Here is a 27859-nt window from a genome sequence, read left to right on the forward strand (position 1 = left end):
CTAGAAACTGGACTAACACAACTAAATTTGGTTAGATGCTTCCAAAACAAGTTAGGCAGCAATCATAACCCTACCTACCTAGGAGTAAGCCCCACTTAGCTCAATAGGACTTACTACTCAGTTAGGATTGCCAACTACATGCAAAGGCATTTGGGTCATATTGATGCTCCTGTTCCTCCTCCTCTCCCACTGCGTCTTTTTTCATGACTCTCCTGTATATGTTTATAGGCATACATTCCTTGCCTTGTCTCCTGTTAATTTGATTCTTTCCCTTTTCTTGACTGAATTATCTGGAGCGATTTCTTCTTCTTTCCCACGGTGTACCTGCACTCCGATGGAGGAATGTTATGATTTGAGGAGTATCAGTTGATTGGTTTCTGCTGTAACTATTGATTGTTATTGTATGCTAATGTTTTATCATTGTAGATGGCTAGAGAACACTGCTATAGGGAGACAGATAAATATTGCAAAATAATAATAAAAAGTCTGCTCTTCCTTTCTTCCTTTCCCTTCAGCAGTTACCATATTCACCCCATGGGATGTGAGCAGTAGATCTCTTTGATATTTTCTAGCCCTGCCGTATCCATGCTAGGCTGTTTCCCCACACCCCTCTTCTTGGTATAGTTAAAATGTAAGAGAATAAGGCATTATTTTTTCCCCTTTTGCTTTTAAAAAGAGTCCTTTCATCCCTTCTTCAGAAGGCAGAAAATAACCTAAGGAGAAAAACTGCAGTTGATCCCCCAATTTCTGATGCAAATTATTCAGAGTGTTGGAGATTTTGCAGAAGTCTTTTCCCTGTTACTATCAAACAAACAGCCCTTTCACTGCATTTATAGTCGTCTTTCTGCCAGGGGACCATCATACTACTTGCATTCTGCATAGAGGAAAGTTCTTGGGATAATGAAACCTCATGAAGATTTTGCACTGGACTGTTCTAAGTATTTTTGCTCATACCCCTGCCACCTGCTTCCCTCCCAGCCCATAGTGTCCTTATCTGTTTGCCTTTCCATCTAGTCAACTCCTTAAACTGCTCGAGACAGGTTTCTCAGTTTGCACCTTGACTTGCAGGTGATTATTCCATATCTTCCTGTGGATCTGTTCCAAGAGCTCCATTGCAATTCTGATCCCAGTCCTACTAGAGCTCACCTTTCAAATAATTGGCACCCTACAGGACCGATGCTGGTGGTAAGGCAAACAGAAATAAGCGAGTCAGAATTTGCTCAGAAAATAACACCAGAACATGCTGAGTGGAAATATGTATCATTCATATATATATATATATATATATATATATATATATATATATATATATATATACACACACACACACACACACACACACACACACACATACACACACACACATATATATATTTGTGCCCTCACTCCATTAACAATGACACAGGGAAAAGTCAACTTTGTTGACTTCCATCACTTAAAAAGGACTTTTCCAATCTGGCTGTCGCAATAAAGCTGGGGAGGTGGAACCTGTAGCCCCTGGATGCTACTCTGTCCTCAAAGCTGCTGCCATCACGAATATGGGTAACCGGGTTTTAGGTTGTCCCTAAAACAACCACCTATTAGCTTGCATTGACTGCTCCTTGCATAGCCAACACGGGCACGAAGACTGCAAGCCCTTTGTGGCAGTTTACAAATACTGTCACTTGATGCCAACGCTAACCAGACATCTCTCTGGTTGGAAGTCCAGGGTGTATTTAGTAGGGTTGCAGCATTTGGTTAATTAATTGTTTCAGTTTTGACTGGCTAGAAACTTGCTACCCAATGAATTGGGAGGCTGATATTTTAAAATAACTTACAAAAAAACTGTCAGTATTACTTGAGAAATTCCCTCTTGAGCAAAAGAAATGGTTTTTTTCTACGTGGCGTTTGCTGTGACAAGTGCTTGCATTGTCTAAAAACAAAAAAGGTTTTCTATTCTATTATTTGTTTTATTCACATGAAAAACCATGCAGCTTTGATCAACCAACTAACCAATCAGCTAAAACTCATACAGTTATCAGCTAGGGTTTTTCATTTTTATTGTTTTGTATTTAGGAGCTATGTGCTGAAACAAAAACAAACAAACAAACAAAAAAAAAAAAACCCAAAGAGACAGGCCAAATAAATTTGAGGAAATATACAAGGCAAACAAAAACAAGTTGGTTTCCCAAAAGTTCTGATTCTAGCATTTTTGTAGCTACACTGACTGTTTTCAAACCATCCCATTAAAAATTGTTTCTATGAATTGCCCCACAACTGATGTTATGTAATGGGGGCTGTGAATCTTAAGTTAGGAAAAAAAATATTAACACCTTTGATGTCATACAAAATATCTATTTAAAAATATTAATTGCTTTCCATTTCCATTTTATCAGCTGAAACACAGAAGGATTATAGCACAACAGTGAAATCATTTAATCTAATCTCAGTTGAAGAGTTTTTTTGTTCTGTGCTAATTCGCATTTGAAGGTGAACCCACCTAATTTACACCTTCTGAAACAATACATGAACCAAACAAAACATACCCATTCCTTTAAAATTCACACTTCTCCATATTTTTCAGTGCAGTTTTTTGCCCCAGCGATGTGTACATAACAATGAACATATTATTGAAAATGATTTAAAAATAGATTACAGTCATACCATGGTTGTCAAACTCCCTCGAACTCGGGACATTTTGGCTCCCGAACGATTGAAACCCGGAAATGACTCTTCCAGTTTTTGAATGTTCTTTTGGAAGCCAAATATCCAATGGGGCTTTTGCGGCTTCCGATTGGCTGCAGGAGCTTTCCGCAGCCAATCAGAAGCTGCAATTTGGCAGTCGAACACTTTGGAAGTTGAACGGACTTCCGGAATGGATTCCGTTTGATTTCCAAGGTACAACTGTATATTAGGGAATTTATATTATTGATTTATATTATATCTGCTTTGCAAATATGGCAGCACTGAATAAAAATGTGTATATTCTGAGAAACTTACATTAAATGCTAAATTTTCATGAACACCTTTTTAAAAAATTTGCAAACTGATCTGGAAATGTAGAGAACCGAAGGCTGGAAAAATGGAGAACTGGGATTAACTGAAAGTGATAACGTAGCTAACAAGTAGCTATGTTATTGCTACTTGTTTCTGATAAAAGAAGGACTTTGGGACAAAGAGATATGGATATTGCATGCTTTCCCACATATTTTCAAGAAACAATTTTGCCTATGGGAAAATGGATTTAAAAAAAATAAAAGAATTACAGAAAATTAAGGAGTTTAAGATAACTACTGCCAGAAAGGGGTCTGGGAGTATCAGAATAAACAAAAGTTGATGTTTAAGAGACATTAAATGTTTAAGAAGTTATAGTGATTTAACTTTTTAATCTTAATGATTAAAAGTGCTCATGACATCGATGCAGTTTGAAGGAAAGAAGTTTCAGTGAAAATGGTTCTACAGTATTCTTAGCTAAACTACAAACCTGAGCTCAGTAATGTCTAAGCTATGTTAGCAGATTGTAAATCATGAAGAATTAAAGGTTTTGCTTGAGTAAATGTCTCTCTCAATACACTTCACAACGTGAGAACTCTTCCTGTGAAGATTGGAGAAGCTAGAAATTATACATAGTCTATGAAAGTGGAAAACAACATAGCAATTCCGGAAGGTTTTAGAAAGTGGTGAGGTCTGAAAGCAACGGTTTAAAGTCAAGCAGGCAGGGATGCCTGGTCTGTTCAACCAAGAAAGTTCTTTTTGCAAAATCCGCTACTGTGTTTGCCAGCTACCTTTTCATTTACATTACAGTATTTCTTATACATGTGAAATATGGAAGGAATAAGCCACTGAAAGCCAACGTGGAACTTTCCAGGTGCTGTGGGACTCTTATTCCCATCAGCCCACGTTAACGGTCAGGGATGATGCAGCTTCTGAAGGACACCACATACAATACGTGGTCTCTGCTCTTCTTAATCATTTTTTAGACAACCCCACAGAAAGCCACAGAATTAGAATAATTCTGCCGCCGTTGTTTTAAAATGCTGTTTTGACAAGTTATCAAGCAAGTTCTCACAGAAACTGACATTTCTTGTAATAAAAAAGAAAGCTCTAAAATCTTTGATTTTTCTTTTTTCTTTAATTAAAAAACACAAACAAACTGTATTTGCCCAAGTATAATCGCATTCTGTGCAAATTGAATCGGTGATTGTTACCCAGTTCTGAACTTAAAAAATGAAGTTGAAGCCAAAAGTCCCTACCACAATCAACACTTTTGTTCACAGTCTCCACAGGGATGCAGAGAACAGAATGTGCTGAGAAACTAAACCACATTTGCTTTTAGAAGTGGTAGTTCCTCCTGTTTGTGAATGAAGTGGTATTTCTAGGGCAAACTGTGGAAGCACGTGCTAGTTTCCATATGCATCTCTGCCCCATGGTTCATAGTGTTTTATTTTATTGATGTGTAAGAGAGAGAAAAAGGAGAACAGTCTGACTAAAAAAAAAAAAAAAACCCTTTTAAAAGAACCACAGGTATTTGTTTCAGGTCTGGTTGAGATGTTCAGTCCTCATGCCAACACATACGATGACCTAGAATCAGAGCTTGGTCACTTTGTGAAAGGTCGATATAAAAATGTTGGGTGTAAACATGTAAATAAATCAATAATCTCCATTTAAAGCCACCTGAACTCACATGAGAGTCGGGAGGTTGCATGTAATATATGTGCAATGTGTCTAACCCTTCTCCCTCCCAAAACACCTCCACCCCATAAGTTAAGTGACCCTGGACAATTAGGTTTCTCAAGTCTCATCCTTATTCTCACCATATGAATGCTAGTGCCCAAGGGCAAAATGACCAAACCACATCCTCGGGCTTCCTTAAAAAAGATATTTCACTTAGCCACTTGATTTTATGGTACAGTACACGTTTTATGGTATGGTGTACATAGCATGTGTTCAGTACTTTTAAGTGGTAAGAGACAACACTCTGTCTTTTAGCGTAGATAGAATATGCTGTGCCATGCATGTTTTGCCCTGAAATATTGCTAAAACAATGGCAATTAGTCTGCCTACTGAAGCGGGGTTTGTGCTCACTATTTTAAAAATGTAGCATTTGTCTCCTGATCTAACGATCCGTTCCAGGTGCGCAAATTCTGATGCATGCCCTGAGTTCATTCCTTGCAACGGTTTTGCCATTCGTGTCCTGTTTAATGGGAAGTTAAGACCTGCTTGTTCAGGAAGGCTGCTGGCTTGCTTTTTTTTTTAGTTTTAATTAATACTGCTTATTTTATTTTATTTATCTTGTTTTATTTTACAGGATCAATATATGGCTCAATCAGCAACATCTGTAAGTGGTTTACATAAAGTGCACATTAAAATTACCCATAAAATCAGATGCTAAAGAAAGTTAGTCTGAACATTTTCAAAATAAACCCAGCTGCTGTTGTTTCTTTTCTTTCTTTTTTTTTTTTTTTTTAAAAAAAACTAAACTAAACTAAATGACATGTTAAAATACATGTCAAATGTGTAAGTCTAGGTAAGCATGCATAACAAAAACATTTTTAGCAGGCATCAAAAGCAGTACAGTGAAGGAGCTGCCTAATCTCAATGAGCAGGGAGTTCCACGGTGTAGGTGCTGCCATGGTGAAGGAATGATTCCTTGCAAGTGCTGAATAAATATTATGTGGCACTTTGTATTTTTATAAGCTATTAACCACTTCAGAGTCCACTGTGCCGAGACTGCACGATTAGAATTTTTGAAATAAATAAGAAAGCATTTATATAAGCATTCATATAAGTGGTTAGCCTCCAGCGCAATTTATTTTAATTATGTAGAGAGAATGCAGGGGGGGAAATGCCATTTCTCACTACTTCCCTTTCCTTTCCCCTAAAGAACAAAGCAGAGATCTCCAACCCAGTGCCCATGGGCACTATGGTATCTAAAAGGGGTTCGAAATGTGCCATTGGGCAAGTTCCCTAGACCCCGAGTGTTCATTTAAAAAATAAATAAAATCTCTAGCTCTCCTATAAAGAAAGTTGCAGGGCAAATATGTGGGAAACTTTTATGCAATTTTCTGTGAAATGAGAATGGTAGTGTGGCTACCTTGTATGTTTTTCCTAGTGCTTAGGAATGATCTCTCTCTCTCTCTCTCTCTGTGTGTGTGTGTGTGTGAGAGAGAGAGAGAGAGAGAGAGAGATCTCCATAATCAGGACCAGTAGGACATAGCTAACTTCCCATGGAAAGCATAAGGATGTCAGACGTGCTTGCCTCTCTAATTCTGAATTATGCCATGCTCCCTGTGGCAGCCATTTTGTGATATGCCATGCCTTGTCCATGGTAGCCATTTTGTGGCTGGCACTTCCAGCCCTCTTTCAGAATTTGAAATGCTCCCCAAAGGGCTGGGAACCCCTGAATTAAAAGTCCGAATGGCAATGTGTAAGGGAAAATGACACACACAAATAGAGATCTAATGACAAGCAGGGTGAGAAGAAAAAACCCTGAAAAGTAGGTAATCAGTTATTTGAGCGTACTGGGTGCCTCTAAAATATCTATCGAGAAAAATCATTTTGGATTTAATAAGATGTATCTAGCTATGAATAATGAATAAAAATAAATTCCTTCGAATCTAAAAATAAACTTGGAATTTCCTCTGAAATGTCAGTACTGACGTTAATGTACTACTTTGCAAACGGATGGGCTGTTCTTGGTTTTTCTATTAAAAATTCACATGGCTTGTCGAGTTTCTTCTATTCCTCCTGGAATCGCCTTAATGTATAGAGCACATATCAGAGGGAGTCCTGCAAAAAAACCCACGCTGGATAACCTATTCCGTCTTTCGTTATCTTCGTGAATAATTTCTTAGTGGCCTTGAAAGGAGCTAAGAAAGGGGCTATAAAGCAAACCGATAAAGCGAAGAGGAGTCAAATGTATTGGTGGAGTGACCTGCTGAGGGAGGCAAAGTAAACAAAGGCCTTTTTACATCGGGAGGAGGAGAAGAAACCGTATATGCGGAGGCTAGAGCAAGCTTGAAAAAGCTGAAAACCTTTTCCTGCAAATTTCCTAACTGCAAAGCAAGCCACAAGAGAGGCAGTATACAGCATGTCTAGTGGTTAAGGATGGTGATCACTGTAGTCCAATCACTTCTGGAGGGCCACAGTTCCCCCATCCCTGATCTACTGAGTCCCACCAGGCAAGAGTGAGCCTTGCAAGGAACACTGTTTTCTGCTCTGTCTGATGCATATTGGCATGACACAACTGGCACCATGTCAAGAAGCCTACACAAAGCTTGTAGGCAGGACAAAGAAGAATGACACCTTCTGTCTGCACCCTATGGCTTGCTTCTTCTTTCGGCAAAGCCCACTCTTTGTGGGTTTCATGCACCAAACATGTTATGCACTGCAGACTGAGAACAATGTGTATGAGTTCAGTTTTAAGCACTTATTTATACCCTCGTACTTATCTTCCTTCCAATGGGAGCACAGGGCAGCTAACATGCCTGTGCATGTGAATCATCTATAATATCTATGCAATGACTGTGAGCATTATAGTATGTGTATTTAGCATTTGGGGAATACATATATCCCTGGCTAGATAGTCTTCATCATAAGCATCCTGGCTTGCAATAATGCTCATTAAACATGGCAAACAAAGTATGTCCTTAAGGACAAAAATCCCCTTCACTCTTACTGTTCTTATTCAGCTATTTCATCACTAATTTTTTTTTTAGTTAAAGAAAACCCAGAGAATATGGAACCATCTCATAAAACCCCTGAGATTCAATAGAGCCCTTGCCATCACAACTATTTCTGTTTTGCTGCTAATAAGCACATTGTCCTACTACTACTTTTCTTGGAACGGAGTTGCAATTTGCAAAATTCAACCGAGTTAACAAGGGGCAACAGAGTACAAAAGAGAAGGAGGACCATATGTCATAATGAGGTCTTGTGGGAAGGAATTCATCTGCAACTGCTGGTCTTCAGCATTTTTTTAAAAAAATATATAAAAAGCTTATAACAGTTATATAGTTCACTCCCTCTGAGAAAGCTGGTTATCTTAGACAAATTACTGCCAACAAATATTTCTCTCCCCCCCCCCTCCACCAACCTCACCCCCAACTCTCAATTTATAAATCTGTGTCATGAAGGATGATACACTGTGGCTTTCTCTTAATCCACCAGAAGCAGCTGGTTGAATCAGGCTTACATGTATACAGGCACAATGGCATGATATTTCAATCAACAGAGGCTGACATTTTATTCCCCCTTCCCTTCTCGTTTTGTTTATTATTAATTAAACACAACAGAAACAATAATGGAGCTGGCAATTCATTGGGCAATACAAGTTTCATAACAGGCACCTGCCCATTCCATTACCGTAGCTATTAGCCCCAAATATTTCTCCTCAATGTTCCAGAAGTGGCTAGCTACTTCTGTTGTGCGTTTTCTCAGTTAGCAGAAGAGAAATATCCATTTGCAGGTGTGGTCTGAATTGACACTGCACCTGCAAGAATGTTGTCAGGTGGGTGAGGCTGTCCACCTGCCAATGTTGGCCACAGGAGGTGGGCCCCTGCAGGGTTATGGTTGATCTGGGCAAGCACAGCTGCCACAATCGCAGGACCACAAGATGGCAATGGATGAGAAAAAGAAGAGAAGATGGGGGAAAGAAGCAGCTAGCCAAGCCAGATTCCTTGACAAACCATGGGGAGAATTCAGGTGAAAAGTTAATGTCTTTCCCCTCTGCTAAAAAAAAAAAAAAGATGTCCTTAAATATCAATTCTTAACCTATACTTTAATATAGCTATTATATTTTCATGTTTCAGATGTTTTAAATGTGAGAATCCTCACAACACACATGATTTTGTACTAAATGCAGAATATAATAGATGGAAGGTTAAAATTCCTCTCCCACATCACAAACATAAACCGTAAGCCAACTGGGAGAGCAGACCAAGATTTGGGGAGCAGTCCAAGAGATGCTGATTGAAGTGAAAACTGGGAAGATACCCTGGGAATTTTATGGAAGGGTACGATATGCATCTCTAAAATAAATAAAACAAAGACAGTATGACTGTTGTTGACAATGAGTACAGATAAAAGTAGTTATTAATAACTGTATTTTTTCTGGTTATAAATTGAGGTGTGGGGGGTGTTACTGGCTTGTTTTGGTTTTGTACTTTTTAATAATATATTTAGTGCTTGTATTTTTATGCTGTTAACTACAGACGAAGGGTGGGATAAAAATTTATAAATACTACCACTATTTTTTTAAAAAAGTATGTCATATATGGTTCTTATACTGTTGGAAGTCAGGGCTTATCTAATAATAATAATAATAATAATAATAATAATAATATCCCGCACAAACAAACTAAATCTGTGCAATTTTTCTTTAGTGATCTGAGGAGAGAAATGAAGTCTGGGAAATATATAAAGTCATCTATATCTAGATCTATACATACATAGACATAGATGGCTATGTATATATAACCGTCTTTGAATGAAGACCAACTTAGAAAGCCATCTAGGAAACAGCAGGCTGCAACTGATAGCACATCACTCTAGCACTTCTCATGCTTCATTGCCCTGTGTTCAATATTGGATTTAGGTCAAGGTCCAGATCTTGACCTTCTATGCCCTTGGTGGGCTGCGCCCCCCCCCCCCTGGCCTCCTGATATGACCTACATGACAGCTGCATTCATTAGGGATGCTGCAGTTACAGGGACAAGGGTGAAACGGGTAGGAGCAGAGGGCAGCCTTTCCTGGCAGATGGCCCACAGCGGTGCCCTTAAAGAGCAGAGGCTCGAATGTCTGCAGATTCTACCCAATTGGTGCAAATTGCCACTGCACTTGCACCTCTGCAACAGCAGCTCTACAGAAAGGAGCTCGGCACAGTTCCCCCTGAAAGAATACATTCTTAAGACACAACATGTGGACTGTGTGCGTTCCTGCCTTGGAAAAAGGCAAGTCTTGGTTCATTTCGAGAAGACACCTTTGAAAATATTCACTCTAGAGGGACTTCTAAGGAAGGGTATGTGTGTGTGCTGGAAATAGGACTTCACTTTCAGGGGCCCACGCCACTATCCTTCGAGACAGATAGATGCCGACAACCATTTGGACATCATCAGAACTGTGGCAAAATGCAGAATTCTGTAGACTTTAGAGCCAAAATACACATTAAATGTGTGGTTTGTTAACCGCGTCTTGGAAACTGCAATGTAGGAGCAGCTGAAGTTGGGGGGAAGCACATCCTAACTGCGACAGGAGAAACAAGGTGGAGGGTGGGTGGGTGTTAAAACCTTTCTTCCCATGCCACAGTCCTGATGAAAATATCTCTTCCTCCAAAGAAGACATTTGCCTCAGAAGGGGGGTGGGGATAAAAGTGGCACCCAATGTCTTTTCCACAGCCATTTTCAACAACGTATCCCGAAACACTGACAAAAGCAGCACTTCGCAAAAAATGTTTTTTTTAAAAAATAAACAAAAAACTTCTCGAATAATATATGGAATTACGGAAACGTCACGGTCCTTCCATGCTAACCCCCCTCCCCCAGTCACTGACAGAGGACTGGGCTCAATAGCCATGCCTACACAATTCATTTCTGGAGCCAAGCATGCTCAGCGGGGAGGAATGACGAAGGGTGGTAAAATTCTGGATGGACGGTAGTATAAACTGTGCAAAAATCAAAGCTTTAAACAGCAGAACCAGGGCATTTCTTGGAATAGCCGGATTTTGATGTTTTCCTTTGTTCTTCCTCTTTCTCTTTTTAACCCATCTCTGACACTGCTTTCATAAAATGCTATAATATAAACCATGTGTTGGGTGATGATGATGATGATGATGATTTTAAAAAATCCTTCTTAATTTCATTGTGCATTTTATTACAGGCCAAATGGGACATTACTTCCCCCCCTCCTTTTTTTTTTGGTTAATCCCCTACGGCATGGAGTTAAATACTTGCTCTGTTCAGAATAGCAACACTCAATTAAGTCGCTTCTCCCCGCCCCCCCCCCCCCTTCATGATCTACACCCTCCTTTGTTACTGTGCTTAAAGGGAATAATGGGAACACTGACCTATATTGCGCTTCTTATTATCAATGGAGATGAAGCGTATGCAGGGATTATCGGAGATGTACCGTGCTGCCCAAGGGACATCAATCTGTGTGCCGGCTTCATAAAAAAGGCCCAGAGCGTAACGAGAGGAGTAGCTCACAGATTCCAGTTGCTGCCTTTGACTTTTGTTAATTACTGCAAGGGGGGGGGGGAAGACAAATAAAGGAATTAGACAATTACTTTTCTCTCAGAGCATTAAACCTGCAAATAATGCTATACAGTAGTTAAGCAGCTTAGACTTTTCCTAAAACAGCACTCATATGTGGCTAGAAATAAAAGGGGAGGGGGAGTGCGGGCGGCAGAAGCCATGCGCCACTGCATAGTTTCAAATGACAGGACATGCAATGTAGCCTGGGCCTTTGTTACTGTCACACAGACGGCCATAAGACGATCTTAAGGATACTTAAGAAGCCACGTTTTATGAAACATGGGATATATCCTTGTGTGTAAAGTGGAAAGGGAAGGGGACAGGTAGATGCGAGTGGAGGTGAAACAGAGCAATGGGTGGGGAGGCGATATAAGCCACTTGCACAACCCCACCCCCCTGAAAAAAGGGGCGGGGGGGGGGAGAGAGAGAGCTTTGCCACAACAGAATCTTGATAACACATTATGGCTAAGAGGAAAGTCCAAGATAAAATCGCATCATCCACAAAATATATGTAATCGGATTACTAGCTAATGGCTATAACGAGAAGGAGAAGGAGAAGGAGAAGAATAAGAATAAGAATTACATCTCACAAAGGGTATCGTATCACATATTAATACATTTAATTTGGGACAGTTCATAACTTACAGTAAGTTCTAAAAGCCCACTCAAGGACAGAGACGTGGTACTCCATTCAGAAACCCGTTCCAAAAATGTTATTAGGCAAATAGGAATCCATTTCCTCCCAAGGAATAAAACTCAAAGGATGTCCCAAGAGGTGGTGTCCCTGAGTGTACTTTCAAATCTTTGTTATTATTGCTATTACATTTCTACCCCACCTTTCCTTCAAGGACCTCATGGTGGCATATGTGGTTCTCTATTTTATCCTCACAACAATCCTGTGGGGTAGGTTAGGATGCGTGATAGTGGCTGGCCCAAGGTTGCCCAACGGCTGAGTGGGCTTTCGAACCTGGGTTTTCCTAGTCTTGCTCTGACCCTCTGACCACTACAACACCGTGTGTTAACCATGAGGAGCCTACATCATTATTCATGCCCAAAGAACTGCTATCAGATTTGCTGATGAAGTACCCATTCCCAAATCCCCTGCTCCAGATGTCCTTGAAAATTCTTCTGCTTTGGTGTCAGAGATGACCTCAGGCAACTCACAATGTTGTAAAGTTCATGCCACGCATACATATATCCCCAATAATGCCAGAAAATAACTGCTCATCCTATCCGAGCTAGGCCATCTGAGCTGTTGAGGAGGTTTCCTCATTCAATATACCATCAGGTGATGGAGATCCCCTTAGGCATAGAGCCCTGAGCGCCCAGAATGGTCTGTGGTGGCGATCTATCCAGGACTTCGCTATTCATCTCAGCACCAAACTAGATACGTTTTGTCATGTAGTTTGCTCTTTAACAGGTGGAACTGGATCATGGACCATGGCATGGTCAGAACGGTCCCATTTGGAATTGTACACCTATCCACCGTGGGATGTATATAGGAAAACTATGGAGCAAACATTTTGTTTGGCCCCCAGCGATGAGGTCAATTTTGGTGTGCAAATAAATATCAAATATGTGAATGGAGTTCCCCTGGTAGTGAATAGGAAAGGGTACTGTATATGCACCAGGGGCAGCTGTGGTGGTCTGGGCTGGTGACCTTGTCCTCTTACTATAACGCAGACATAAATTCAAGAATGTGAGTCTTATTTTAGTCTCTTCCTCCTTAAAAGTAGTCAAGGAGAATACTTTCGAGCTTCCATAATAAATAACAATACATACGTAATATTGCACTCAGTAGAATTGCCCGCATAGGTAGATTTCCTTTGCATGCAAAAAATTACTAAAAAGTCATGCAACCACACGTGTGCATCTGCGTGTTTGGAATTTAGAACAAGGACTCCAGAAAATATCAATCTTAAGCACCAAATAATCTTTTCATTACTAATCAGCAACATTCTTGACAACGCAGACTCAGTTCTTGGTGACCTCTAGATCTGGGAGTTCATGAGTACAAAATTATATATGTCTATGCTGCTGTGAGTATAGATAAGATTGTGAGTCGTGGACAAGAACCAGTACATTCACGATTAGAGATTAAAAGCGCTGTTTCATTTCAACATGGCTCCAGAGTAATTTCCCTGGACTAAACACACATGGAGACATTCATTCATTTATTTATTCCACTTTCACGCCTGCTAAGGACCCTCAAAGCAGTTGGTGGTACCATAAAACTAAAAAAAAAAACCCCACAGAAACATGCTTATATATATATTTGCAGATTTCTTGACAAATAAACAATTTCAGATAAGAACAGATGAGACTAACCACTAACCTAGTAAGAAACCATTAACTGGTTACTACCTCGCTAAAGCCTGGTAGAAAGCAAAAGTCTACATTTCTAGCAATTTCAACAGAGCCACCCATCCACACATTGAGTGAGAGGAAATTCCACAAAATCAGAATGGTATTTCCTGATAACAGATATTCTTGTCCAGGTTAAGTACAGAGGGGCTTTAGGCTAAGTGGTGGGGTACCTGCTTTGCATGCAGAAGGTCTCAGGTTCAATCTCTAGCTAGGGTTGGGAGATACCCTGTTTGAAACCACGGAGAGGCACCGCTAATCAGCGTAGACAGTCCTGAGCTGGATACAGCAATGATCTGACTCAGTATAAGGCAATTTCCCATTGTTCCTAATCGTGGCACCCAAAGTTTTATAAGTCCATTATTCTCTTAAGGTCCTCTGAAATATGGCCAGTATTCTGAAGAATGCTATTCATTGGGCAGGCAACATTTTCACATGTCTTCTGTGAAAAGGAAAATTGCAGTGCTCTGGCCTGAAAAAGAATGCCATGGTATGTGATATTATATTTTTTAAGTCATTAGGAAAAAAGGAAGGAGCATCGGAGGGGGGGGGGATCCACCAGAAAGATGTGTATGGCAAAGACAAATACAGTGGTACCTCAGAAGTCAAATGGAATCTGTTCCGGAAGTCCGTTCGACTTCCAAAATGTTCGGTAACCAAGGCGCGGCTTCTGATTGGCTGCAGGAAGCTCCTGCAGCCAATCGGAAGCCGTGGAAGCCACACTGGACATTCAGCTTTCAAAGAACGTTCGCAAACCAGAACATTCATTTGTAGCTTTGCGGAGTTCGGGAGCCAAAACGGACGAGAGCAAGGTGTTCGACAACCAAGGTACGACTGTATGTTTCTCACTGGCTAAATGAAGGCGATGCTTCCTTGAAACTGCGGAAATCACCAGTGCCATCTGCAGGTAGTCACAGCTGTCACTGCTCTGCGTCACCCAGCAGTGGTTCTGAAGCAAACTCCAGAGCCGCAAGCCCCACAGGGCAATAGGAAGGGCTGCTAATCCATAGCTGTCATGCACTTCAACTGTATTCACAGCCTCCGCCCTGACTACTTGACTCACCCTTTCATCGGTGCCTCATTCACCCCACGGGCACTGAAGTTTAATGACTCTTTAAAAACACTTTATATACACCTATGAAGTGGGAGGTGACACAACCCAGTCTGCCTTCCCTACCCCCATTTCATTCAGCTGAATGCAAGAAATCTGCAGCTAAAGCATCCCCAACAGTTATTAATTTTATTATAGAGGTGAGGAAACGCCCCCCCCCCCAGCCTGAGGGCAGTATTCCCTCATGAGAAACCTTCCAGGAGCTACATGGCAATGATGGGCAGTGCCTGTTGTGAAAGCTGGTGAAGCAACAGGCTGTGATGTATATTTGCACAGCAGGATGTATTCAAGCTATGCAAACGTCACAAGGTTTCCATGCAGACACCTGTCTATCCTCCATCCATTACAGCAGTTCAATGACATATTTTAGCCAGGCAAAAGCAATAAGAGAGGGTTTAGGTATGTGGCTTTGTGTGTGCATTTTTTTTGGGGGGGGGGAGGGAATAGGAGAACAGCTAGGAGAAGCCAGGAGGCCTGAGGTCCTGGGCCCTATGTTTTATTATAATGCAGGGGTGGTGAACTGATTTTAGCCCAAGAGCTACAACCAAAGGAGCAATCATTCAGGGGTGGGCGGAACCAAATGCCAAGGGTGGCCAGGGCCAGAGGCAAAAGTGAGTGGGGCGACAGAGCCGTCTCATCCATAGAAGCCGGTGGCGCGGTGCGCCAGGGCGCTGGGCGCCCCAGGGGTGCCCCCGCGAGCCCGCCGGCATACCGGGCTCCTCCTCCCCAACCCGCCCCCGCCCCCACGGGCAGGCGGGCACTCGCGCGCCGGCGGGCGGGCTGTAAGCCGCCCGCCCTCGCCTCCCAGAGCCCCAGCTGGAGCGCTGGAGCGGCGCGGGGCTTTGCGCGACCTTCCAGCACTCCAGCTGGGGCTCTGGGAGGCGAGGGCGGCCGGCTCGCGCTCCCGCGCGCAGCCGGCCGCCCGCCCGATGCAGCGCGAGCTGCCCAGCAGCGCCGCGCCGTCCAGCTGCGCGCGGAGCGCGAGCTGCGCGGGAGCGCGAGCCGGCCGCCCTCGCCTCCCATCCCGGAAGCGCTGGAAGGGCGCGCAGAGCCCCGCGCCGCTCCAGCGCCACGCCCCTCACCCCCCGCTCGCCCACCCCCCTCCCAAGGGGCGGCAAGCGCGGGAGGGAGGCGGCGGGGAGGCGGCATGGCGGGGGCGCCGGAGGGATAGCCGCGCCAGGGCGGCAGATCCCCTTAAGACGGCTCTGTGGGGCGACAAACGTAAATGTTAGCTTTATACCATATGTTAGCTGGTTTCTACACATACCTCTATCTATCCTCCATCCAGGCCATTATCAGAGCTTCAGGACACATTTCAACATGATAAGAGGGGCTAAAGCAGGGTAGATGAGGAACATGGCCTGGGCAGAGGTTGTGTGGCATGAGGAGAGTCCAGAAGGTCAGATAGGAAGGGCTGGAGGACTGCATCTGGCCCCCAGGTTCCCCACCCAATTATATGAAGATTTTTGCCTCACTTTTCTAATACAGGCAGCAACCGTTTTAGGAGTATCGTGCCGAACCTGGAAGTGACCCAAAAACATCACAAAAATGTCACCAAAAAGGCGACGGAACTGTGTAGGCTGACATGGGCCCCACCAATACGCATGGGAGTCCGGAATTGGTTGTTGCCTGTATATACGAGCTATTCAAGGCGACCTGCGATAATTAAAATCACAATAAGAAAATACAGCAATGAGCGTTCCCCACATCAAAACGGGGTGCGCATGTTGCGGGGTTGCGAGGGGTCCCTTTGAATCACGGAGGCAGCTCCTGGCAGTTGGATTGGCTTCACCTTCCCAGGTTGGGATACCTGTGGACTCCACCTATGCTAGCAGCCGCCCAATCCCGGCTGGGAGGTGTTGCCAAAGGGGGATTGGCCAGGTAGAGGGAGGGATTATGCACTACACACAATAGATTTTGAGTCATACCTGGGAAGCAGCCGTTGGAATCAGAGCTTCCCCACCCCCCACTCCCTAAACTGATGCTTACTTTGCAGGTTTAACCACCTTTTTTCCACAGCCACACAGGCACGCAGGCGCTGCTATGACAAGGTCGCTGTTGAAGGGCCGGAAAGGAATTTTCCTGCATTGGCAGGTTTCGCCTTTCCCGTAGCAATTCGTCACAACTTTGGCGGTTGCAGGCCTTGGGCGGAATCCTTTAGTCATTTACAGGATTGGGGGGGCGTGGGGCGGTGACCCCAGCCCCCATGGTGGCGGCGATAACAGGGTTCCCGTTAAAGGGGTCTCAGGGGGAGGCATTGACCAAACGCCCAGGGTCGTCAATGCCCTCCCCTTCCAGCGGCAGCGAACATAGGGGGGTGGGCTATCTGCTTGAACATATGTTCTCCAGACTAGCCCACTTCCCAATCATGCTGGATAACCCTGAAGGTACCCAGAACCCTGGCTGGGGGGCTGGGAAGGATAAACGCCCAATGCCTGAGCCAAGGTCTTCCTACATCTGAAATATTAATAAAGTTGTGGCCAATTTAATCCCATAGAACGTTGTCATGAGTAGTTATTTCCCTCAGGGGCTGCCCCGGGGTGCGGGGGGACTTCGCCTGACCGCGCAACAAGAAGAAATATATATAACAGACACAGGCATGGCAGATAAAATAAAACAGTCTTTAATAAAAACACCTCAATGTGGAAAATTAAACGATTGATAAAATAAAAGGATGTCTTCACAAGTCAGCAGAAGGCCATCGGAGGACGCTCCCCAAACCTCATAGAATGAAGCATTCTACCATCCTAGTTGTTGTGGCTGTTGTCCTACTCCTCATCACAACTGACCATTCTTCCAAAGTGGGACATAGACAAGCACTCTGTGGTGGCTGCCCACTCCTGCTTAGAGACATCCCGTGAAGTTACAACCTGGTGCCACCATAAATAACTGGTTCCATAGTAAAATCACTCTTACCATCAATAGTCCACCCCCCCCCCAAAAAAAAACTTCAATGCAAATCTACCCTCCTGGGCACAGTACTCTAGATGAGGTGTGACGACTGCAGGATAAAATGGGACTATCACTTATGGCTACTTGGAAACCATGTCTCTATTAATGCAGCCTAAAACTGCATTTTCCTTTATTGCAGCCATGTTACACTACTGACTTATGATCAACTCATGATTGCCTACAATCCTGAAGTCTTCTCACTACAGCTAAGCCATGCATTTAATTTTACCCCTCCCCCAGCCTATACCTGCGTATCTGATTTCCCTCACCAAGCGCAGCACTTTGAAATATGAAACACACCAAAGTAGCCCAACTACATTCAATTCTACAAGTAAGGGATGACTAACCTTTTCAGGCCTACGGGCACACTTTAACCCTCTAGCCACTTATTTCCCCCTCCTCTGGATCAACCCCACTGAGAGACAGAGAGAGATAAGGTAGCATGCACACAAACACACTTCACTTTTCCAAGAGATCTATGTCAAAGTCGGATCTTGTGGAGTTAATCTGACCTTTGAAAAACACTTAAGATATGAAAGAGGAAGTGGGAAAGAATGTGGCACATCCAGCTTCAGCTCCATGTATTTTTCAACAGAGAAAAAATGTAACCACCCTCACCACTTCATGAGCAGTGAGTTGTGTGTGTGTGTGTGTCTCAGGAGACTTGTGGGTGCTAGGGAAATACCTCATGGGTGCCATGTTTGTGACCCCTTCTACAAGTTGTGTTAAGAAGTCCTGCTTCCTTATTTGTGGCTCTTGTGAACTATTGAGTGACAGTATTCAATAATAATAATAATAATAATAATAATAATAATAATAATATTTTTTATTCATACCCCATCCTCCCCGGCCAAGACCGGGCTCAGGGCGGCTAACACTGAATATAAATACAGTAAAAACATTAAAAACAAACAAACAATTAAAATATATGTTAGCATACAGTTTAAAATGCAGCTTAAAATGCAGCCTCGTTTTAGAGGTAGCCTATAGACCACCTGGTCTATAGGAACCAGAGACCAAATTGCAAACATGCGCTGGATTATGGAGAAAGCTAGAGAGTTCCAGAAAAACATCTACTTCTGCTTCATTGACTACGCCAAAGCATTTGACTGTGTCGACCACAGCAAACTATGGCAAGTTCTTAAAGAAATGGGAGTGCCGGATCACCTCATTTGTCTCCTGAGAAATCTCTATGTGGGACAAGAAGCTACAGTTAGAACTGGATATGGAACAACTGATTGGTTCAAAATTGGGAAAGGAGTACGACAAGGCTGTATATTGTCTCCCTGCTTATTTAACTTATATGCAGAATTCATCATGCGAAAGGCTGGACTGGATGAATCCCAAACAGGAATTAAGATTGCCGGAAAAAATATCAACAACCTCAGATACGCTGATGATACTACCTTGATGGCAGAAAGTGAGGAGGAATTAAAGAACCTTTTAATGAGGGTGAAAGAGGAGAGCGCAAAATATGGTCTGAAGCTCAACATCAAAAAAACTAAGATCATGGCCACTGGTCCCATCACCTCCTGGCAAATAGAAGGGGAAGAAATGGAGGCAGTGAGAGATTTCACTTTCTTGGGTTCCATGATCACTGCAGATGGTGACAGCAGTCAAGAAATTAGAAGACGCCTGCTTCTTGGGAGAAAAGCAATGACAAACCTAGACAGCATCTTAAAAAGCAAAGACATCACCTTGCCGACAAAGGTCCGTATAGTTAAAGCTATGGTTTTCCCAGTAGTAATGTACGGAAGTGAGAGCTGGACCATCAAGGAGGCCGATCGCCGAAGAATTGATGCTTTTGAATTATGGTGCTGGAGGAGACTCTTGAGAGTCCCATGGACTGCAAGAAGATCAAACCTATCCATTCTCAAAGAAATCAGCCCTGAATGCTCACTAGAAGGACAGATCCTGAAGTTGAGGCTCCAGTACTTTGGCCACCTCATGAGAAGAGAAGACTCCCTAGAAAAGACCCTGATGCTGGGAAAGATGGAGGGCACAAGGAGAAGGGGACGACAGAGGATGAGATGGTTGGACAGTGTTCTCGAAGCGACTGGCATGAGTTTGGCCAAACTGCGGGAGGCAGTGGAGGATAGGCGTGCCTGGCGTGCTCTGGTCCATGGGGTCACGAAGAGTCGGACACGACTGAACGACTGAACAACAACAATAGACCACCTGTGCCAGACATTTCAGGTGAAGGCTAAGCTGAAATTAATACCATTTTACATTCATATGGGATAGCTGATCATCTGTGAACAGGCACAATCTGGATCTTATAGAGTTCCCCCGTGTGCTCAGACTTCTGAATGAAGCACCCTCCCTGTGGCGCCCTTCAATTTTTGTTAGCCATCTCAGTAATTACCATGATTGAATAGTCACTGGAAACATGGCTTAAATCTCAAGGTGAAACACCAGTTAAATGGTTAATGTGACAAAAAGGATACAAAGCAGAAGCTTCTCTAAGAGAGTCTGTGCCAAACTAACCAATCCTCTACTAGGTTAATCTTTTAAAGTAAGTTTATATGATTGTTCAAATTATCAATGCACTTGCACCAACTTTCTCCTTTAATTGGAACAGATGGATATATATACACAAAATATGCAATATCTTCCCCATGGATCTACATTACTGGGATGTTTCATTATTAAGAAGCCATTTGGGAGGTGAAAGTGTACATGCATGGTCATGTTTGAGGACCTATTAGCATCTAGTCTGAGCAAATAAAAGCCTTTGTGAACTGCACGTCAAAGTAACATTCAAGTTTCGAATGAAAGACAAAAAATGTTCACGTTAAGTGTTGTCTTTCACCCATTGCCTAGATCAGATTAACAGAAATATTGCATAACAATGCACAGTTATATGCCTGGCATTGTGAAGATTTCTTCACAAGATTTTTTCACAAGATTTCACAAGATTCATTGTGAAGAGAGCCAGTGTGGTGTAGTGGTTAAGAGCGGTAGACTCGTTATCTGGGGAACCGGGTTCGCGTCTCCACTCCTCCACATGCAGCTGCTGGGTGACCTTGGGCTAGTCACACTTCTCTGAAGTCTCTCAGCCCCACTCACCTCACAGAGTGTTTGTTGTGGGGAAGGAAGGGAAAGGAGAATGTTAGCCGCTTTGAGACTCCTTCGGGTAGTGAAAAGCGGGATATCAAATCCAAACTCTTCTTCTTCTACTACTACTAAGGACAATGAGGCGAGTCAAGTTCAATCAAGGTGAGAGTTTCAGTTTTGGGAATTCTGCATGTGTTGGTTTGAATTTGAACAGGGTAGATGATTTGACATTGTTTCTAAAATAATATATATATGTCCTTCCTTCCCAAAGCAGGTATGATTTTATAACAACTCTAGAGTATGGGTGTTGGGGGAAGAGTTGCGCTCTTGCTTTTAGACTGCACTCATACAGTTTACAAGATGCTGGAGCTCTCTGAGAGCTTTAAGAAGTCAAGCTAATTAAGTCATGGATAGAAGGTTTGCAACAGACCACCACAACTGGAGCATAAACGGAAGCCTTGGTCATAACTGTCCCACTGGCAATTTAATTACAAAGAAACAGAGATGGTTATTTCCCCCTGAAACAAACTAAAAACAAAACTGTATTATCATTCAGATGTAGCAACACCTCTCCCATTATGACTTAAAAAGAAAAACAGCTATCCTGATGCTACAACATTCAAACAAAGATGCTAGTGCTCCATCCTAATTCGGACAAGTGATAAATTAAGGACTTCAATGTGCAGAAGCCAGAAGACACTCCCATGTACCATGAGAGCTGGGAGATAACCACGTTGAACACTTATAAATTAAGAAATGAGAACCAACAAACTCTCTATAGAGAGTGAAGGAATTGACCTGAATACCCAATATTGACTTGGAAGTGGTAGAGCAGTGGGACAATGCCTAGCAAGAGTCATGTGCTGGGTATGCCTCACCTTGCTAAGGCTCCCAGTTGCAGGGGCAAGGGCTGTAGCTCAGTGTTAAGAGTACATATTGTGCATGGAAAAGTCCCTAAGTTCAATAAATGGTATCTCCAAGTAGGGTTGGGAAAGAGTCCTGTCTAAAACCCTGGAGAATTGTTGGGTAGCCAACACTGTGCCTTCCAGAGTAACTGGACTGTAAATGCCATCATCCCTATCCATTGGCCATGCTAGAGCTGATAGGAGCTGGAGTTCAATAGCAATTAGAGGGCCACAGGTTTGCCCACTTTTGCTGTAGACAATACTGAGTGAGATGGACCAACAGACTGATGTGCTGTAAGGCAGCATCTTGTATTCCTTAGAAGAGTGGTGGTACCCAAGATGAAGCTGAATGGGGGAACGAGCTAGGAAGGAGAAAAAAGAGACCCATGTCCTTGATCTGGAGGGAAAACCCATCATAAGCAGTAGTATGTGTGGGAATTAAAGATCATTTATAAGCAAGGAAAGGGAGATTGTAGGAAGTGGGATCAGTTGAATGAGACATATTAAATGGCAAGGAGAAAGGAAACCAGGGATAAAGGAGCTCTTGTCGGTAAGAGAAGAGGCTCCTTGTATGAATCTTCTTTATACTAGGTCAGGTCATTTTGCAATGTACTCTCTATTGATTCATCTATTTGGAAAAAAATCATAGACAGCTAAAAATTAGTGGTGTGCAATAATAAAAACACAACAAATAAGGCAGATTAAAAGCAGTTTCCCAAAAGAAATCTGATATCTGACATTGAGTCAACAGAACCTTCTGGGCAGGCCTATAGAAACAGTTTCTAGCATCTGATGAAATGTGTATGATGTTGGTACTTGTCTAACTTCAGTGGACAGGCGTGCTGAAGGAACTGATCTGAGTCACCATGAAACAAACCTCTGGTGCACATGGCACCATGAGGTGAGCTCATATAGTGAGCAGATAGGTATATAGGGAGTAAACTGATCTCTCAAATATCCTGGTGTTTAGGGCTTTATACACTACCAGTAAACTTTAAATTTGGCCTGGGAGCATATCAGCAACCAGCATAGCTCTCTCAGCACTAGTGTTATGAGTTGACTCTAATGTCCTATACACAGAGATATGCTGCAAAGCAGGTGAGGCTGTTTATCCATCTTGCCCTATGTTCACTACTCAGGCTGGCTGCAGCTCTCCAGACTCTCAGGACAAAGTCCTCCGAATCACCTGATACTTCAGGTACTGGGGACTGAACCTGGAAACTTTTGCATGCCCGAGGCAGTATGCTTCTGAATACAGTTGCTAGAAACCACAGGAGGGAAAGAGAGTCCTGCTGCTTGCTTCTGTGTTTCTTTCCCCCATGATTGTTTCTTGTCAAACAGAGGTTTGAATCAGTAGAAAAATCTAGGGCTTGGTGAACTACCCTTCTTTCACTTCAGTGGTTTGATCTGATATGGGGAATATATGGTGATGAGGTGATATTCTAAAGCTTTTGTGGGAGGGCGTTTCTTTCTTTCTTTCTTTCTTTCTTTCTTTCTTTCTTTCTTTCTTTCTTTCTCACCCTTCCTCAGGTACAGTGTGCAGTCCTCCTTTCTCCTCATTTTATCATCACAACAACCCTCAGAGGTAAACAGTCCAAAAAACAGTGACTGGTCCAAAGTCAGCCAGTGACCTTCATGAGAATTTGAACCTAGATGTCCCCAGTTCTCTAGCTGTGGTACTTTAAGCACTGAATTATGCTGTATCTATTCACACAAGGAAAGGTTAAGTGAGATGGGCAGGTCTGGACTGCTCAGTATACGAGCATAGAATTGTGCTGTTCACCTTTTATTTTGTTACTTTCCTTTTGTATGTATATACATATGCCTGGGGTTGTGTGAACACACACACAAATCATGTTCAATGCAGTGCAAAAAAAATATATTATTTCTTCCATCAACAGACTGTTTTGTTTAAGATGATTTTATTTGTAGTGTCTGACTAAATCATACTTTGGCCAATAATTTAAAACTAGTCAATTAGATACAGATTGCCTGAACAAGCTGTAGTATTTTGAAGCTGGTGCTGATTGCTGTTTTAAGTTAAAAAGGAAATTGTGGTTAAACTGTAACATAGGTATTTTTAGCGTGGGCATTCTGTTTAACAGAATTCAGAAGAACATTTGCCCTGACAGATTATGCAGCCTGACCTTTTTTTTACCTTGGAGCTGATGGTTGCCAAGTCCAAATTCCAAGAAGAAGGGATACTAGAAAAGATGTGGTGTTAGTTCCGTGGACTTGGAATGTTCCAAAAAAACAAGGAACATCAATTGTGCCATAACTAGCAATAGGATTGTTGAAGTGGTGCCCAATTAAATGTTCTTTTGGGATGACTCACTGGATGGGATCTGACTGATCCAACAGACTCCAGGCTGCGAAGGAATCCTCCTCTTCCCACCCACCCCTGGCTAAATTGGCTGGAGACCCTGGGAATTTTATGCCTTCTCCTTGCATTGTGTGGTTGGGCTCTTTGCCCGAATCATCTACAGCTATTCATAAGTATCTTGTTGCTGCACTGCACCTGCTCCCTTGCTTGTTGGCCTACGTGGACTGGACTGTGAAGGCTGCCGGGTGGACGGATACAGCCCTTGCTTGTTTCAGGGGGTTAAACCAGAACACATGCAGCCTTTCCCCATTCTATGCGACTGATGGCAAAGCAATGAATGTTTAGAATAAGGGGGTGGGGTGGGAGATGGAAAGAAAGGCAACTTCCTGAAATGTTTTGATCAAGGAGATTCATTTACTCATGAGACTAATAGCTGTGTCTGAACATGCATGGGAAGATACCGGAGGGGGGGGGAAATTAATACATGCACAACAATTGCTGAGAACAATACAAAGCAATGTTAAAGCATTCTGCAGTTCCCACTATACTTGGGAGACGGATCTAGATTTAGTTATCCTTTAGAGCACACTCATAGAAATGAATGGGACTTCAGCTAGTGATGATTAACGTAATCTCCATTGATTTCAGTGGATGTACTCTAAACCTGAATCTGACTCTCAGAAATCACAGAATCATAGAGTTCGTGCCACAAGATTCCTGAAGCGAAAGCACTTCCACGTAGGAAATATTTGGTATATTTATAACCCTGGCTTTCTTCCCATTATGGAACTCAAGGAGATGTACATGGGTTTCCCAGAATGTCTCACATCTAGGCACTGATGAAACCCAAACCCACTTCACTTCAACTAAATTTCTGCTTCATGTGCCTTGTACACCATGCACTGGGGCACAATGCCTTGAATACTTAATATGGGTTGGCATATGAAAGTAGCACAAATGTGGTGAAGAGAAATGACGATTGGTTGCAGCCAGATTACATGAACGTGCATTTTTTAAATGGGTATCACATATCTATCATTGCACTCCTTAGACGTAAGCCCCACTGAGTTCAGTGGGAGTTACTCCTACACAAAGTCAGTATAGGATTTCAGCCTAAATTGGTTCAGTATGCTTCCCGTGCACCAACCAAATTAATTTCAAACTAGTTAAAACTCAAGTTAAACATTAGCACTGAACAGACATATAAGCAAAGCTTCCACATGTTACAATAAATATGCTATTCTGGTGTGTCATTAAGGGTGTAAACAGTAACAATAATATTTAATAACTGACACCACAATCGTAGGCATGTCTGCTCAAAAGTAAGGCCCATTGAACAGGGAAGTATGTACTGTATTGTAGCCTAAATTTTATTAAGAATTGTTGGTAACTGGGAGCTCACGCACAGTAATTGCATAATTTTATGAGTAAGTTCGAGACGGTTGCTCTGATACCAGTTGTCCGAAGCCCCACATGCTATGGTGATATGCAAATCTAGAGATAGGTAAGTTTTTTGACTCCATTTGCATATAAAGCCAAACCTACCTAATTTGTATTTTCCAAAAGAATACATGAACCAAAACACAGCCATCTTTAAAATTCACACTTCTCTGAATTTTGCAATGCAGTTCTCCAGCCAATGCATATACCAATGAAAGCAACACACACAATTTGATTATATTAGGGTACATTGCTTTCAACGAATGTGTGCATTAGGCAAAATTGCACACAAACATCTTTATTACAACAAATACACACTAAAATGATGGTGAATTTTCATGATGATTCCCCCCCAATGGAATCTAGAAATGGAACTGTAGTGAACTGAATTTAAGGCTGTAGAAACAGAGAGAAATTGAAACTAACAGATCCACCCACACCTATAAGCAACTTTGGACATTTGCCTTACAAGTAAAAAGTTTATTTATTTAGGCAATTTAAATTCTGCTTATCTATAAAAAAGCATGGAAAGTTTAAAAACATAGTCTTTATGTAAGACTATAGAGAATTACTGTTTGCATTAAGGAGAAAACGTTTAGAAGCACTTCTGAGATTGAAACCATAACATAGGAAACCGCCCTTGAACACTGTTGCGACTTGTAAGGGTAGAGCTGTATTTTTAAAACGCAATGTGAGAACAAGCCTGAAATACTTTCTTTCCCTTTAGAATAAAGCAGTGTTTTTCAACCTTTTTTGGGCAAAGGCACACTTATTTCATGAAAAAAATCACGAGGCACACCACCATTAGAAAATGTTAAAAAATTTAACTCTGTGCCTATATTGACTATATATAAAGTAATTCTCTTGAATAGGAATCAAATAAACACAAAGAAAGTATTTTATAATTACTTTATTATGAAATAGTAAGTAAACAGAAATATGAAAAATTATAAAATACTTTATTCAGTGCGCAACCAAGGCCTGTTTGGCTGAACACAAAGTTGATATTCTGGCTGGAATTTTTCCCACGGCACACCAGGCAACATCTCGCGGCACACTAGTGTGCCGCGGAACAGTGGTTGAAAAACACTGGAATAAAGGACATTTTGCAATCAGAAGCGACACTGTTTCAACCTGACAGGCCTTAAACTCTATACAGCATTATGTCTGAGGTCTTGAATTATACAAAATTACACATTACATTAAAAGTTGATGAAGTCAGCAAGCAAGAAAACCATTCCTTCCTTTGTGGGATTTCTCTACCAGAGAATCAGAAGCTGCTTATTAAGATACTATCTGTGAGGAGGCTATAAAGAAGAGACTTTAAAAAGAAAAAAAAGAAGAAGCCATTTGTTAATCATTAAGGGTTTTATTTTTTATAAAAAAAACTGTCACAGTGAAATGATGCTGGCTTGTTGCCACCACATAGGCCATTTCCAGCTGCAGAGCATTTGACTGCTTTTATACTTACGTAGGAGGTAGCAAAGGTTATGAGAAAGACATGGTCCTCGAGCTGCGTTTCCTTATCATGTCTTCAGATTTTAAAGGGCAGCACTGCAGATAAATCCAGCCATGTTAAGGCTTACACAATAATGGCAATTAAAAAAAAAGAGATATGCAAAAATGTAAGTGCATATCGAATATGCTGAACTTCCATTTTGGTGTTTCTACTGAAAGCTGCAGCATAATAGTTACCTTTGCAAGAGCACAGTGCTTAGGAACATTACGGCAATTGTCAATTAACGAGCGGTATTTCTAAATCACTGTCGTCATGAACGGTTTCCTATAAAGTTTATTGCCTGAAGTTTGTGACACGTGAAAGATGTGTAAAGGGTACATTTATGGAGTTATATAATCAAAGCAGGGGGAAAGACACGAAGAATTGCGTCGCAATGAGTTTTTATGAAGTATCATAATGAGTTACGACAACTTTTCAGATGTGTGTATCAGTTCAGTGGAACAACTGAAAAACAAAATCCGACCTACATTATAAGAAACTCAAGCAGCTATTCATATAAAATCTTAAATTACTCAGCTAGAACGCTGTTCTGATACAGACCAACTTAAGTGGAGTACCCTGATTCTAAAAATATTACGTAGGCATATGCCTCTCAGTGATATCATTGCCACATATTTCCAGATCAAATGCGCTATCTGGCTAAGGCAAAACACCCGAGTCCCACTGTTCTCCTTGGGAAGGAGTTAAGTGCATCCTCTGAAAAGTGCAGCAAAAAGAGCTATAGCTGTGTAAACTTTCATGCATCGAGATTATGAATCAACTTTCTAAATACAGAAAGTGCATGGAGAAAACTAGGACACCCAATAGTAGTTTCTTGTAAGCTCATGCTTACCAGAAAAACCTTCCTCCAAACCCAATCATAATGATTTGGAGGGCCCTGATCATAAATATGCTGTTTTGTTATGCAAAGGGGACAAATGGCTCTTCTGTTAGCCTAGGCATCGTTACTGGTGGGGTGGG

At 42.1% G+C, this 27859-nt stretch overlaps 1 protein-coding gene across 2 annotated transcripts in view; it reads right to left on the reverse strand.

Annotated features, from left to right (window-relative positions):
- The window catches only part of LOC117046786 (renalase-like), a 100331-nt gene that overhangs the window by 19289 nt on the left and 53183 nt on the right, over positions 1 to 27859 (reverse strand). For both annotated transcript variants that reach the window (XM_033149189.1, XM_033149190.1), the window contains exon 5: positions 11042 to 11215. In XM_033149189.1, the coding sequence (XP_033005080.1) occupies positions 11042 to 11215 (174 nt within the window). The remainder of the gene's footprint in view (positions 1 to 11041; positions 11216 to 27859) is intronic.

The sequence above is a fragment of the Lacerta agilis genome, chromosome 5, assembly GCF_009819535.1.
Source record: "Lacerta agilis isolate rLacAgi1 chromosome 5, rLacAgi1.pri, whole genome shotgun sequence".
In the NCBI taxonomy this organism is placed as follows: Eukaryota; Metazoa; Chordata; class Lepidosauria; order Squamata; family Lacertidae; genus Lacerta; species Lacerta agilis.